General features: G+C 40.6%; 1 protein-coding gene across 1 annotated transcript in view; it reads right to left on the reverse strand.

Moving 5' to 3' along the window:
• XYLT1 (xylosyltransferase 1) overlaps positions 1-15408 on the reverse strand; it is a 318750-nt gene that overhangs the window by 21204 nt on the left and 282138 nt on the right. The window contains exons 10-11 of the mRNA XM_034783464.1: positions 11320-11515; positions 1927-2260 (exon numbers count right to left, since the gene is read on the reverse strand). Of these exons, the coding sequence (XP_034639355.1) occupies positions 1927-2260; positions 11320-11515 (530 nt within the window). The remainder of the gene's footprint in view (positions 1-1926; positions 2261-11319; positions 11516-15408) is intronic.

Below are 15408 nucleotides of genomic sequence, written 5' to 3' on the forward strand. Positions count from 1 at the left end.
TAAATAATAAAGTGGTGACAAACTGACAAAAGCTGGGAAATCAAAGCTAAATGACAATTTTCCGCCTGGAGCACAATATTGTGCCTGAGTGGGAAAACAGAGATTTTCATTGTGAATGCTGCTATAACCTTAACTACAGTGCTGTCTCTATCTGCCCCTGGAATTAATTTCTCTTTCATTTTCACATCAAATTTCTGAGATAACACGTCACTAGCAAAGCACTCCTGATGCTTTTTTGCTTGCTTGCTTTTAGCAAACAACATTGCTTCCAAGCTTTATATCCAACACCTGTAGTAAACTACAATTATCACAGTAACTTTGGCTGTTTAACAAAGAAATATATGGGCCTTATCTTCTCCCAGTGAAGTCAATGGGTCAATTTTTTTGTCTGTTACATCAGTGTAAATCTGGAGTAACTCCACTGAAATCAATGGACTCATTCTGGATTTAGAATTTGAACCAATGCGAGTTTCGTCTTTGACTTCACAGAGAGAAGCCTCCTGACTAAAGTCTGGGAAATGCTTGATTGTCCACTGGGACCCAGAGCAATGTAGTGAAAAGAAGCAAGTTTGTAACTGCTACATAGCCTGGGTATATACATCTTCTATTCAACCTATTCAGACGGTTAAATTAGCAAAGAACATAGAATAAATTAATTTAAGAGAGACAAATCAGTAACACCCACATTTAGGAGCTGGTTGACTCAAATCCCAAAAATGTATTCCATCCAAACATGTTAGAAGAAAAAAAATCAGTAAGTTAGCTGTTCTGGTAAAAAAATGTGTGGAATCAAGCTCCTGTTGAGGAAGATTAGGATTGCATTTGCTCTCAGCAGTTGCCTGGTGATATTTGCATGACTGAAGCAGCATGTTACACTGTAAGGTAAATGCCTGACTCAGTTTATTTGCTCCTCTATCAGAAAGACAAAGAATTTCTGAAAACTAAATAGATAGTTTATATATTTGGCCACTTTACAATGGCTGATGCTATGAATATTAATGGCATTTCACAGTGTAAAAAAGTATGGCAAAGATATTCACAGCAACAAACTTGCTCTGATCTCAAAGGTGTGACTTGGAAGTGCTTTCACCACTTATACGCCAATATACTTGATACATGCTAAAGAATATTCAAATGAATTGATTTTCTAATGGAAACTGCAGTCAGGGTTTCTAACAGCATGTTCTAACAGTATTAGAGAGGAACAGATGGTTCAGACAGCTAGATGATTCTGTGGTAGGAAAAGTAGTACCTTTCTCTTAAGAGAATAAGCTTTGGTTTGGTCTTAAGCATTCTGGGGTCACCTACAATTTCAGATGCACAGGGTCTTATCTTGAGGGTAACAGGGAAGGTCTAGACAGCTATGGGGAAAGGTTGGAACGGTTGTTTGGGAAAGAGATGGGGTTATAGCACACATCACAGGTAATTTTGATGAATCCAACATTTCATAAACTAATATTCTTACAATTATACATAAGGACTTTGTTATGCAAACAACATAAACAGTGTAAACCTCTTTGAACAAATAAGTGAAAGAAACAGCAAAGAAAGGAAATGGCCTATTCCTGTTTGCTTGTATTCTTAAATTATGATTTGCATAGTTGCTCTTTGATTATGAAATGTCTAAAAGTTATTTAGGTTCTGGATTGTGTATATTTTAAATCCTTTATTTTATAGAAATGAATGATCTTTTGTCCAAAGAACCGATGTTTTAGGGAATGGATTCAGCTACTTTCACTCATCTTCAAAACACAAACTTCTTCATATTTAATATCTAAACTATTCCTTTTTTTGGTACTTTTCCTGTGTCGTGGTACTGTGATTTTTAATCACAGCATTGACAGTGAATGAAATATTCTATGATACTAGTACTTTACATCTATTCTGAAAACTTTAATACCTACTGTACTTATTAAAAACACTTACCTTGTTTGATAGGTTGCCTGTTGGAGAATGTAAGAGGAGTAACAAGGAATTTGGTTTCAGCAACAGGTACCCAGCGATGCAGAATTTTAATGGTCCAGACTCCAGGCCGCAGTGGCAAATTCAAAGGTGGTTTGTAGTGAGTAAATTCTGCACTAGATTCAATAAGGATATCATATGTAGCTGCGATTACATTGATAGGGTCCACCCAGATCACAGTGACTGTGACATTAGGGCCTTTTCCCCACTTCTGCATGCCAACTGGTTCATCCATCGGCCCAATAAGTCCTCCAAAGTTCCGAAATATCCTTTCCTTGGCATCCCAGTCAGTGCCAATCTGAAATTAAAGACGATATTACTACTACTCTTGTCTCTGTAAACAAATCTAAGGTCCTGATCCTGCAAATTCTATCCCACTCTCATTGACAGGACTATTCACATGCTTAAACTAAAAATGTGTGTATGTGTTTCTAGGATCAGGGCATAAATCTATGTTATTTATGGAAACACACACACACCACACCTCTGGACAATGACATGAATCAGGATCTGTCAGTGTTATAATACTGGCATTAAAACATGCTTTGAATGGAAATTCAACAAACAAACTTAAATTTGGTAGCAAGATTTTTAAAAAATTTAAAAAAGCCCATTTGCAAATATTAAAATTGGCAGATTATTGATCCAGAATGAGAACTTAGAACATTTAGTGTTTAAGCAATAAATAAAAAAAGATTAATTTATGGTCCAAATGTAGCTACTGAATATTCACTGCAGTAGCTTTTGTCTTTAATCCATGTGCATTGCCCAGTACAGACACTTTGTAATGAGAGATCAGAGCTTTTTAATGTATTGTAAGAAGTAAGCACAAATTAGCTTGGCAGGGGAGCTTAGTTTTTCCACATGGACACATTAGCAGGAAATCCTCAATCCTGAGCCGGATTCTCAAAAGACCATGTAGACATGTAAATGCCCGTTTTAGGTACATAACTGCTGATTTGGGCAGTGAGATGTTCTGTTGAAATGCCCAGGTTTCAAAAGTTAAAGCAAGAACTGCAGTGAGTACAATGACCTGATATGGGTTTGAGTGAGCCTTTGACTAGACACCATGTGAACGGGAGAGGTTCTCTCTCTATTTTGTTTTGCTTTTGTTGTTGAAAGAGGAAAATTAATTTGGAAAAGTCTATAGTCAGAGAAAGGTAAGGAAACCGCAGACTCAGCCTGGATTCCCATGTCACCTGTTTGCCCAGCACTGTTCATTAACCAAACATAATATACTGAACCTTGATCGCCAGAATCGTGTAGTTGGGGCCCAATCCAGTTGCTTTCAAAGTCAACGGCTTCAATGGAACTTGACTCAGGTCCTACTTAATTTACAGATCAGACACTGCCCCCCAGCTCCTCAGCAGTCACGGCACTCCCTTCCCAGGGGATTATTACTGGTAAGCCCTATTCTTACTGTCACAGCATTAATGTTCTTCTTTTATTTACTAGCAGTAAAGTAGCTGATTCACATCCCACAGTAAATATTTAATAGACCTTTCATTTTCCTAGCAGCTTTCATATTTCAGTGCTCTTAATATGGGATTTAATGGCTCACCTGTAACCCACGGATAATGTGAATTTACCAGCCTTTGCTTATACATTAAAGAGAGAAATATCTGTAAACAGATAGCACAAAGGCATACATAATAGTCAGCCCTTTCTGAAAGGCATTTTTTTCACCCAAACTGCCTATTATAGCATACGTTTATGTATAACTATCTAGCTGTGGATAACCACACACACATGCGCAGGAGCCTTCCTTCTTGGATGACTGAGGTGCTAAAGGAGCATTCAAGGAAGACAAGGCCATTGTGGAGAAACTAAATGAATCCTCTGTATCAGTCTCCACTGCAGAGGATATGGGAGGATCCTGATACCCGAGCCATTCTTTTTAGGCGGCAAACCTGAGAAATTGTCCCAGATTGAGATGTCAAGTAGAGGCGGTTTTGGAACAAACTGATAAATTAAACAGTAACTAGTCACTAGGACCAGATGGTATTCACCCAAGAGTTCTGGAGGAACTCCAATATGAAATATATTAACTGTGGTATGTAACCTTAAATCAGCCTCTATATCAGTGAGCAGCGGATAGCTAATGTAACACATATTTTTAGAAAACAGTTTCAGAGGCAGTCCTGGTGAGCCTAACTTCAGTAGCAGGCAAACTGCTTGAAACGATAGTAAGGAACAAAATTATCAGACACAAATAAATATGGAATGTTGGGGAAGAGTCAACATGGTTTTCGTAAAAGGAAATCATGCCTCACCAATATATTGGAAATCTCTGAGGGAGTCAAACAAGACTGTGAACAAGGTGTCCCACAGGATACAACATACTTGAACTTTCAGAAAGCCTTTGACAAGGTCTCTCACCAAAGGCTCTTAAGCAAAGTAAGCAGTTATGGAGTAAGAGGGAAGATCCTCTCATGGATCAGTAACTAGTTAAAAGATAGGAAACAGAGTAAGACTAAATGGTCAGTTTTCAGGTTGCAGAGAGGTAAATAGTGGGATCCCCCCAGGCTCTGTACTGGGACAAGTGCTGTTCAACATATTCATAAATATGAATATGGAAAAGGAGGTGAATAGTGAGGTGGCAAAATCTGCAGATGATACAAATTACTTAGTGAATAGTGATAGTAATAGTAATAGTAATAGTGAAGTGGCGGTCAAAAAAAGTAATGACGTTAGGAATCATTAGGAAAGGTATGGATAATGAAACATAAAATGTCATAATGCCCACAACTTTAATATTATGTAAAGTTCTGGCCGCCCCATCTCAAAAAAAGATATATTAGAACCGGAAAAGGTGCAGAGAAAGGCAATGAAAATAATTAGGGGTATGGAACAGCTTTCATACGACGGGAGATTAAAAAGACTCAGACTTTTCAGTTTAGAAAGAGATGACTCAGGGGGGATATGAGAGAGATCTATAAAATCATGAATGGTGTGGAGAAAAAGTGTTATTTATCCCTTCACATAACCTAGGGGTCACCCAATGAAATTAATAGGCAGCAGGTTTAAAACAAACAAAAAGATGTACTTCACACTACACACAGTCAACCTGTGGAAGCTGTTGCCAAGGAAGAAAGGTCCATCAGTGACTATTAGCCAAGATGGTCGGGGATGCACACCCACACTCTGGCTGTCACTAAATCTCCAAGTGCCAGAAGTATTTGGCACTGTATGCTGTCAGAGACAAGATACTGAGCTAGAGGCTGATTGGTCTGACGCAGTATGGCCGTTCCTAAGTTATGATAATGTTTTTCCTTCCCACAAGGGTAGTGACCACCCAAAGCTGGCCTGCCACTAGACTCTTGAGCTCTCTAAGTTCTCATTTCATCTTAGGAGAACTAGCCACCCAAAGACAATGCCTAGGTGCTGATGATATACAGGAGTACAATCTTTGGGTATGCACTGCCATTGACACGTAGGCCCCAGAGCCACCCACTCCACCCACACTGACTGAGGCGATCATCAAGGTTTATAGGTGAACTCCTGCAGATGAAGGGCACAGGCAGAAAGCTAGAATGCCAGCAGTGCAATAACATTTTGCATCCATCTTCCAGCAGCAAAAACGCCTCTTACAGGACTATATCACTGCAGCAAAGGAGGCAAAATGAGCCTTCTACTTCTCCACAATCAATGCAGCACAATCATGGCCCGTAGAGCCTATTTCACATAGTGAACTGGCTAACCCAGACTGCATAGCCCAGACCCAAGCATCCACGTCTCTGATAAGATCAATTGAATAACTATGGAGCTAAACGGGAAAGAAAATTCCCTGACCAGACTGTATTATCCACTTGAGTGTGGCCCTGTCACACTTGCTGAAGATCAAAAAGTCCTGAAAAATAATACAGTCACAGTCTATGGAATGGATCCATAACTCTCCTGGCTGGTAAAAGCCAGCAAACAACTATGCCCACTACTAACAGGAATGGCCAATGCCTCCTTCAAAGAAGCACACCAACCTAACTCCTTCTCAAAAATGCAATAGCTCGCCTAATCCTCAAGAAGCCTCCCCTTAAATCCTGAAGACCTCTCAACTACTGTTCTGTCGCCAACCTCCCTTTCTTGGGCAAAATAATTCAGACGCTAGTAACCTCCAACAACATGTGATATCAGCTAACATCCTAGATATCTCATAACCAGGATTCAGATCAGGAACGCCATAGAGACAGCTCTGGTGAGACTAAAAATGGCCTTCCTTTAGCCATTCACACAGACAAGAGCTCCATGCCCAGCAGAACTTAGACTGACAATTAGTAGCTGCCCTCACCTCTGAGGTTCTGCAGGGATCCATATTAACCTTTCTTCTCTTCAATTTTTACCTGAGAGCACAGCGAGACAGGGAGATGCCATGGGCTCAGTGGCCAACAGTGTGCTGCTGACACTGAACTACAGTAGAACATCAGAGTTACGAACACCTCGGGAACGGACATTGTTTGTAACTCTGAAATATATGTAATTCTGAACAAAACTTGATGGTTGTTCTTACAAAAGTTTACAAGTTAACATTGACTTAATACAGCTTTGACACTTTACTATGTAGGACAAAAATGCTGCTTTTAACCACCTTAATATAAATGAAATAAGCAAAGAAACAGTTTCCTTACCTTGTCAAATCTTTTTTTTTTTTAAACTTTCCCTTTTTTTTTAGTAGTTTACATCTAACACAGAACTATACTGTATTTGCTGCCCCCACCCCCTTTTTATGTGTCTCTGCTGCTGCCTGATTGCGTACTTCTGGTTCCAAATGAGGTGTGTGGTTGACAGGTCGGTTTGTAACTCTGGTGTTCTACTGTATATATCTCATTCCCAAATGTCAGCATGCCTACCAGAAATCAGCTCTTGAATGAAAAGCAGCTGGCTGAAGCTGAATCCAGGAAAGACCGACATGATGCTTCGCAGAAAGGAGAAATGCTTTGAAGAAGTAGGAGAGTCACCGTCTCCACCTTCCACTGAAGGCATACAGTTCCAATTTGTCAGAATGGTGTGAAACCTTGGGATGCTCTTTTACTCCTCACTGAGCTTGGATGACCAGTTTAGCATCGGTATCTAAAAATGCCTGCTTTGTCCCTTCCTTCCGGGCAAGGACCTGGCTGCAGTGATCCATGCTTTTGTCACCTCTAGGCTGGATTACTGTAATTCACCAGATAGAAGCTGAATGTGAAGGTGATGCACAGGCACCAACTAGTACAGAATGCAGTTGCCTGCCTTCTCCACGGTTTAGGCCACCAGGAGTACATCAAACCATACTGATGTCCCTCCTCTGGCTCACAACTAGCTTTTGATGCCAGTTTAAGGCTTTTGTCCTAATTTTCAAAGCAATTAGTGGATCAAGCCCCAGCAACATTACAGACCACATTTCGATCTATGAATGATTGACAGCTGCGCTTCTCCAGGACAATGCTCATCAGAAAGCCCAAGATGAAGCATGTTATAGCTGGGCATAAAACAACTTTGGACAAGGGGATCTGGCTACAGAACTATTTTCCAGAAGGGATCAGAGGAATCCAGAGTGTGATTGTCTTTAGGAAATGCTGCAAAACCTTCTTCTTCGACCAAGCCTTTCCACCATAAAAATCACACACACACACACACACACACAACACTGACACCCCTTTCTACCAAATAAAACCCTGCCAATTAAAAAAAAAAAGCAACCACACAAGGACCTTACCTCAAGCAGAGATTTCATCCCAAAAAGGGAGACATGCCAGAGATTCAATAAAATCCACTAGGGACTTGGCTATTGATGTTATGTGGAAGATGGTCAGATACTACAATGACAGGCCAAAGCATAAAACTCTAAGATAGACTGAAATCCCATACCTCAGCCTAGATGTAGCATGAAGGAGTCCCTAGCCTAAGGAGGGAGGGGTATGCTGGAGACAGAGAGGTCGTACGGTTGGAGCGCAGTGTGCTCTGAAAGTCTCCAGCTTTGGTACATTCCTTCGGGGACCTCAGCTAGATGACGTATGTTAGAGCAGCCCAGGCACTGCTTTAATCTACACTGGGGCCAGGGCCACTGCAGATCAGTCCACAGAATCAGGAAATCAGAACCAGCTCCTTGATGTCCTCCCCAGACACACACTCTCTTGTGCTGAGCAGATTTCAATGCAGGCGAGGGGCTGAGGCTTTCAAGTTGTAGCATTTTATAGTGAAGGTGATTTTAAGCAATTCTGAGAACTTTTTATCCCTCCTTCCCTCTGAGCCCTGCGCTAAAACATTCTTAAAATAAGTTTTGGATACCGTATGTGGAACACATAGAGAGCATGGCGATGTGGGCTGGTGTCAAGGCTTCATTAACAGTCTTTTGGGATGAGCTGCAGAGCTCTCTTGTGGCTTTGACATTCAAGAGTAAATCACCTATTCAAAATCCACAATGGAAAAACTTTTATACCACATCACATTGTATGATAGTTTTCTATAGAGACAGCCATATACTATAGACCTCTCTCTTAAGGTAGATTATTCTGGGCTCCCACAATAAGATGTGAGTGCTGGGGATACTTGGGAAGCTGGAATTCTCCCTTGTCTCATTGGTATAAAGCTTCTGTTTCCATCCTTGTTCAATCCCAAGATAAAATTTGCCCAAAATAAATTATGCCTTGATTATGGGTTTGTCTCTCATTGCTCTTCATAAGCAGGACCATTAGGTTCACACAATGAACACTAATTACTTGCCACCTGATTTATTTTATTCTCTGTGATAAATCACAAATCTTAACAAGGCCAGAAATGAATTTAGTGTTCCAGTGATACAGTTAGACCTGAAGTCTTTTAATACTTTAAATTAAATCAATCTTTCCCCCTCCAAGTGCATTAAATTTCAGGTTTCCTAAGATATAGCACAAATCCAGGTTTGCAGTAGATGACAAGGACACCCACACAAATATACAAATCATTTTTGAGGGGTCTGGGGCTGCCATCTGATGAGGATGGAGTGGGGGAACCCAAGCAATTTTTCCCTCTGACGTTTCCTCTAATCATAAAATTCGACACACTAGAGTGTGTTCAGAATCTACTGTGCAACTGCTATTCTGCCGTAAACTTTGCCAACGCTTTGGTACCTCAACACTAGCACTCTCATAATGTCCATCACACTCACCTTTCTGTCTCATGCTTGTATTGGTGTTGTGGAAAACCTGCTCTTCAGGAAGCAGAGTTTGAGGAGCAAAATGGGGGAGCGGTAACCATAATAGTAGTAAAAGCAGCATGAGCCTAATCGGAACTGTGGTGATCCTATCACCCCTGCTATACTATTGGTTGTATGCATTGACCACAATGACCACTGTAAACTTTGTCTTATCTGCAGCACATTCTGAAGCAGCCTCCCTGTGCTCTTCCTGCTGGCCTCATTTGTGTGAGCCAGCAAAAGGACTGCAGTGCCCAGCCAATAACCACCTTGCCAATTCTAGTTCACTGCCTGATCGCAAGAAGAAAGTTATTGGGAAAGGCAGTACAGATATGGCATGACAAGCATAACCATCATCCTGAGTTTTCTGTCTGGTTGCTTAGCTCACAGCCTTTGATCCTAAGACTGTTGTAGTCCTCACAGTAGGGGCACGGATTGGTTTATTTGACAGTCATGAGATCTTTCAGAAGCAAGAAATGTCATTTAAAATGACGATGGATCGGTTCTGGGGCTTGTCAGCCTTGACTGAAGCCAATGGAGTTATTCCGGATGTACACGAGGGAGCAAAGCTGGGTCCAAAAGCAGAGAGATCTGTTTTCCAAGGGGAGTGAGAAAATAAAGTAAATGTTTAAATGATGATTAAAATGATTGGCTTTGTGCTTCCTAGTCTTTCTTAACATGAATCAACTGCGAAAGGAGAAAACCATCTGAGACGCAACAAACAAAACTCTTTTCAAGAGTATCTGGATGACTATTTTCCAGTGGAAGAAAAATTTCCTTCTGAAGTGAGAGGAACTCACCCAGTGTCAAATTCTTCCCTTGCTTACACTTACATGACTCCCATGGTCAGTGGGGGCACAGGCATCAATCTTAAGACAGATTTTGGGCCTTTTCCAGGAACTGATACAAGTCAAGATTTTTTCTTTTTCTTATTAACACTATATTTAAAATGGATACCCGAGTACTTTAAACACATTTTGTCACTCAGCTAGATGAACTGTTTCGTTGCTCACCCACGTGTTTTCAAACGTAGAAGCACTTAAATCAGGAATTATGCTAAAGTAGAATTAAGAACCAAACAAACAACAGAAGTGCTACAAATCACAAGAAATACAGCTTGTATGACAATTTATCACTGCACGAAATGGCAAGTCAACCACCAGACACATTGATAAACAGAATGCATCCCACATTCATCTTCTTAATGGGACATTAATTTCTTAGATTTGCCACGCACACCAAAACACTGAATCCTACCTAGGCCTTTCTTAATTGCCCAAGAAGACGATAATTTATGGACTTGGCCACAATGACTGGGAACAAATTTGTTCAATCAATTTTATGCTTTAATTTAAATTTATGGCTTAACAAGAAACATCATGAAATTAACTGTTTAGACAGTTATATGTTTAAAATACAATATAGATGTCAGATTCTATTTTTGGTCTATTTCTCATGATGTATTTTAGGGGTACATTTTTTACAGTGTGTATGTCAGATAATGGGACAAATCCCAGGAGGAAATAACAGGATTTGTGGGTAAATCTCAGCCATTGCTGTGGTAATTTTCTCTTTGATGTTCCTACATCAATATTCTATCCATAATCCCCGACTTTTCCAAATTTTAATTTTTTCAGGGTGCTCACGAGAGGGAGGATTGAATAGCACAGGCTAGAGAAAAGAGCTGGCTCCATCACACAGTCCACCTCAATCTGGAGCTGCAGTGCCCTTTCCTCCCGCATCCCTGAGTCTCTCTGGAAGGGGAAATTGACACGGATGATAAGTCCTGTAAGATACTGACCACCTGTGGTGAGATAACTGCCCTCATCTGCCACTTAACTCAAGGGGATTTGAGGGCATTTACAATATTGTAGGAAGTGCTCAGCATGTTACACGGTTGGGCCATAAACCATGATTTGCATCAATATTTCCTATGACGAAGGACTTGTGCACTAACGCACTGAGCCACTCTGCCTCAGCTGTGTCTAAAATGCATTTGAAAAAGTTGATGAATTGACATGCAAATTCACCAGTTGTTTGTAAAAGAAGTGGCTGATTGATTGGGTTTTTTTGCTCCACTAATTGGCTGGCTGTGGGCATTTTTTTTTTTTTTGGCTTGGCTGCACAAGGGGGATGGGGGTGAGGGCTTGTACCAAAAATGCACCCTGGCTGGCAAAATGGCTAGGACTGCTCTAGCTAGGAATGCTTACCTCTGAAAACTGCAGCCTTCCAAAATCACTTGGTGGACTAGCAATCTTAAACATTTTCTTTGGCATCACCCAAGTTTCCAAAGTCTCTAGTTTACTGACAGCCAGATTTGTTGCATGATGTTTGATTAGGAAGCCCTGAAAACGATCAGCGAGGAAGTAGAGTTGGACTGAAACTGGATGGCCCATGGGATAGTACCTGTAAAACACACAGTATACGCACATGGACATGGATTATGAAAAAGCAGACACGAAATCACCATTTACTTCAGGCTAATGGTTTAAAAGGACATTTTTTTCAAGGAAATATGCTGCTTTAACATTAAGAGATATTAAATTTGTTCATTACTCGTTATCAGATATTCGTAGGCTTTTCTGATTACTCAAACAAAAAATTGTTAGTAAGAACATGCATTCATTTAAAAGGCATTCAAAGCTAAACTTTTACGCTGTCTCTTTGGACCAGAAAATTCCATTTCCTTACAAATCCTTTCTGCTTAAAAGGTGCTGCACAAAGGTGGACAGTTTGAACTCTGAAGATATTATTTTACTGAGTGGTGAGGAGACCAAGCTACAAAGTTTAGATCCAAAGTTTTCCCAGATTCAGGGGTGTTCAGATTTGGGGTTCCACTCCAAAGTGAAGTCCATGTCAAAACCAAATCCAAACTTTCCTCAAAGACAGGGGTATCCAATTTCAAGCCATGTTCAAGTGCTTCTCTAATTTCATTTTGTAAGGGAAGGGTGGACAGTGGGGATCTGTCTACACTGCAGTAAAAGACTCACATCATGGCCGTGACTGGCTTGGGTCGGCTGACTCAGACTTGTGGTGCTTGGGCTGCGGGGCTTTATAGTTGGCCCTGTTTCTGCATGCGCTTAATCTTCCACACTATAAGTAGCTTCAGTGCCTTCAATGGACTATTCGTAGTGTGTAAAGCTAAGCACATGAGTAAGTCTTTGCAGGATTGGGGCCTTTCCGCCTCATGGCTGAGAAGCCAAAATAAAAGAAAAAATAAATTTGTAGATGTGGACAAGGGGGAAAACTTTCCAACCAAATGGAGAGAAATGCAGCTTGGCCAGTTTCTAAATATTCTGGTGACAGTTCTAAGACATTAATAAATGTCCACTGTTTACATAATTACTGTTATAAAATTCCTTACCCTTGTGACTTCAGAAAGCCTTTGATACCAATGTACAGATGTAAAAAGTAGTCCATTAAGTAACTGTAGCAAACAGCCCTACCAACCTGTGAATATTTGAAAGCAGTACTGGACACTAAAGCAGAAGGTGTGTTTGTTATGTATATATTCGATCATAACTCATTATATGTCTCTCTGTTTTTATGGCCCCCATCACTATTTCATCCAAGCACCTCTCACTGCTACAGTAAAAACGGATGCCTCTTTCACATGATTTGCCATTTACAATTACATTACAATTACAAGGTGGTCATCTTGAACCAGCTCTCAATATTATATTTGCCACATAGAAATGAAAAATACAAATTCAAGGAAAGCCCTTCTATCTTCCAATTGCCAAAGATTGGATGCACCACAGAGCTCTTCTCCTGCTGCTTTCTTCCAACTCCAATCACTCTTAAATTAAATCACCATACTGACGGTTAGTCTCACGTCACAAAACCACCGCATAGTATGCAATGATTGGTATGCTTTCTTCAAGAGAGTCCCACGATGGGAACAGTAGAGGGCACTGCAAGTCAGGGCACAGCAGATGCACTGGCTGAGCTAGTGCCCAATTCAAGCCAATGCAACTAAGTCTCGCTCTCATGAGTATCGGATTCATTCACAAAGGGATGTGTTCTACCCATTGAGTTCTGCAGGGCTGCATGGGTAAAATGGAAAGAAGGAGCTGGCCCAAACTTTTTATAAAACACAACCTGCTTGCTAGTGGAAAGGTTGGGAATGCTTGTGCCTGGGATCATCACCATTTTTTACTTATTAAAGCTGGTCTACACAGCGAGTTCCCGTGCAGTAAGTCAGGGTGCGAATCTACAGCGCACCAGCTTGCCAACGGCAGTGCAGTGAAAATCCCAGCATGCAGCTTAGTGTACTATACTGATGTATACTGAGCCGCATTCCAGGACTTTCACTGCACTGCAGCACTGTCCGCACAGCGAGTTAGTGCATGGCAAGTTGGTGCGCTATAGATTCGCACCCTGGTTTGCTGTACAGTAACTTGCCATGTCAATATGCCCTTAGAAAGACTAACCAGGAAATTTAGTAGCTTTTCATTAAGCTCTTGAAATAAAAGTCACCATGGCCACAGATTTAAATGACTTAAACTTATGGCTCACTTGTTCTTTCATCCTGAAAAAGATTTTCTTGGCAATATAGAAAAAGGTATAATTTATGGCTCTGGCATCAGTATCACTTGCAATTTTTACAATCCTATAATTAACTGTTAGTCTACTGTAAATATTCAGAAACAAATATGTGACAGACCCATTGAAAGCCTACTGGTGTCACACCTACCCACAAAATCTAGCTTGCTAAAACCAGACTCCCCATGATATAATATCACAGGGAGCTAGCAATGAAGACAGCCAGTCAGGAACAATGCTGCATTATAAGAAACCAGTACCACCAGGGCTGAAATGTCTAGAGCATGAGAAATAAACATAGCAAGACAGAATACAAACAAGGCCGACACTGATGGACTCTGCTAAAAACACAGCAAACAGAGCACTGCAGCCAGTACAGGCAACAAACTAACTTCTGTTCTGAATATTAAGACCTCCTGTTTTAGGTATATGTTGCAGCAAATATTTACAGTATCCATGAAACAGTCTGAGTAAATTATCTCATGGCAGCAGTTGGGAAAAATGTCTAGAGGTGAAAAGAAATAAATGAAATCCCAACACCCTCTAATGTGGCTTGCACAGAATATGTCAACACTTAACATCATCTAGTTCAAGAACAGTCTGCCGGGGGTGCATCTTTTTGAGGCAGTGGTCTACCCCTCTTTAGGTGAGGTCTGTCAGACAATTTCTTTTATAGAAATCTTTTGGGCAGCAACAATTTCTCATAGACACTGGTTGCAGCATGGGAGTGACTCTGAATGTGATCTTGAGCTGTTGACTTTTCCTTGTGGTGCCTCCAGCAGTGTGAAATAAACAGGGGTGGTGACTCGATATCATCTGATGTCACGTTGCTGCCAGCCCTACAGCAAAAGTGATACAGCCAAGGAACCCAACCCGGGTGGAGATGCCAAAAGGGGAAGAGTTGTGTTTTGTAAAGTAAGGACTAGCCATTCCTATAAAATATAAATTGGATGGTACTTTAAACTGTACTTGTTGCTACATAATCAGATATTAACAACCTGCATGGAATGTTTGTTGAGGTTTAGCCCAAGTATCCAAGTGCAGTTTCAATTGGATATGATAGTCGTCACTTCCTGCCATAAACTGTTTCATAGTTTTGCTGTGTAGGGTTAAACAGCTATATTTCACCCCAGAGGTGGTTGCATTTCAATGGTGGATGAAGGGATTGCCTTGTATACAGTCTATCAGTTTAAGCTTGAAAAGCACTTTGTGATCCTTTGAGATGAAAGGCTCTATATACATGCAGTAAGATAATATAAATAATCATCACCATGTTGGCAAAAGGAATAAGAACATAAAGCAATTGCAATATGATTTTATTACCTGCCACATGTAGCTCTCATTTCCTGCGCTGGTTAAATTGCTACAAACCAAGTGACTTTGGCAGTCACCAGATCTGTCTCTTTCAAGTCAGGGATGGTATGCTCCCAGTTATTATTTATATCTAATTGTTATTGATCTTTTATTGCTTTGTAGCAAGAGCCTTTACTGGTAGGGCTGTAATAGAAATCTAGATCACTTATTTCCAGAGCTTCTCAAGTGGGACAGTACTCAGCACTTTGGTGACTGACTAAGAATGGCACAGAGAATTAGGTTCCTACTCAAGAACACATGAAGGACCAACTCCATTTGTCAAACTGCAAGGAATGGCTTTAGCACTCAGAGCTAGATTAAGTGTGTTTTCTGATAGGGTAAAAACTAGAAGGGCACATGAGTCCCGACAAACAACGTAAAAGTAATTACATTTTAGAGCA

This window comes from Trachemys scripta, chromosome 10 (genome assembly GCF_013100865.1).
Source record: "Trachemys scripta elegans isolate TJP31775 chromosome 10, CAS_Tse_1.0, whole genome shotgun sequence".
Classification (NCBI taxonomy): domain Eukaryota; kingdom Metazoa; phylum Chordata; order Testudines; family Emydidae; genus Trachemys; species Trachemys scripta.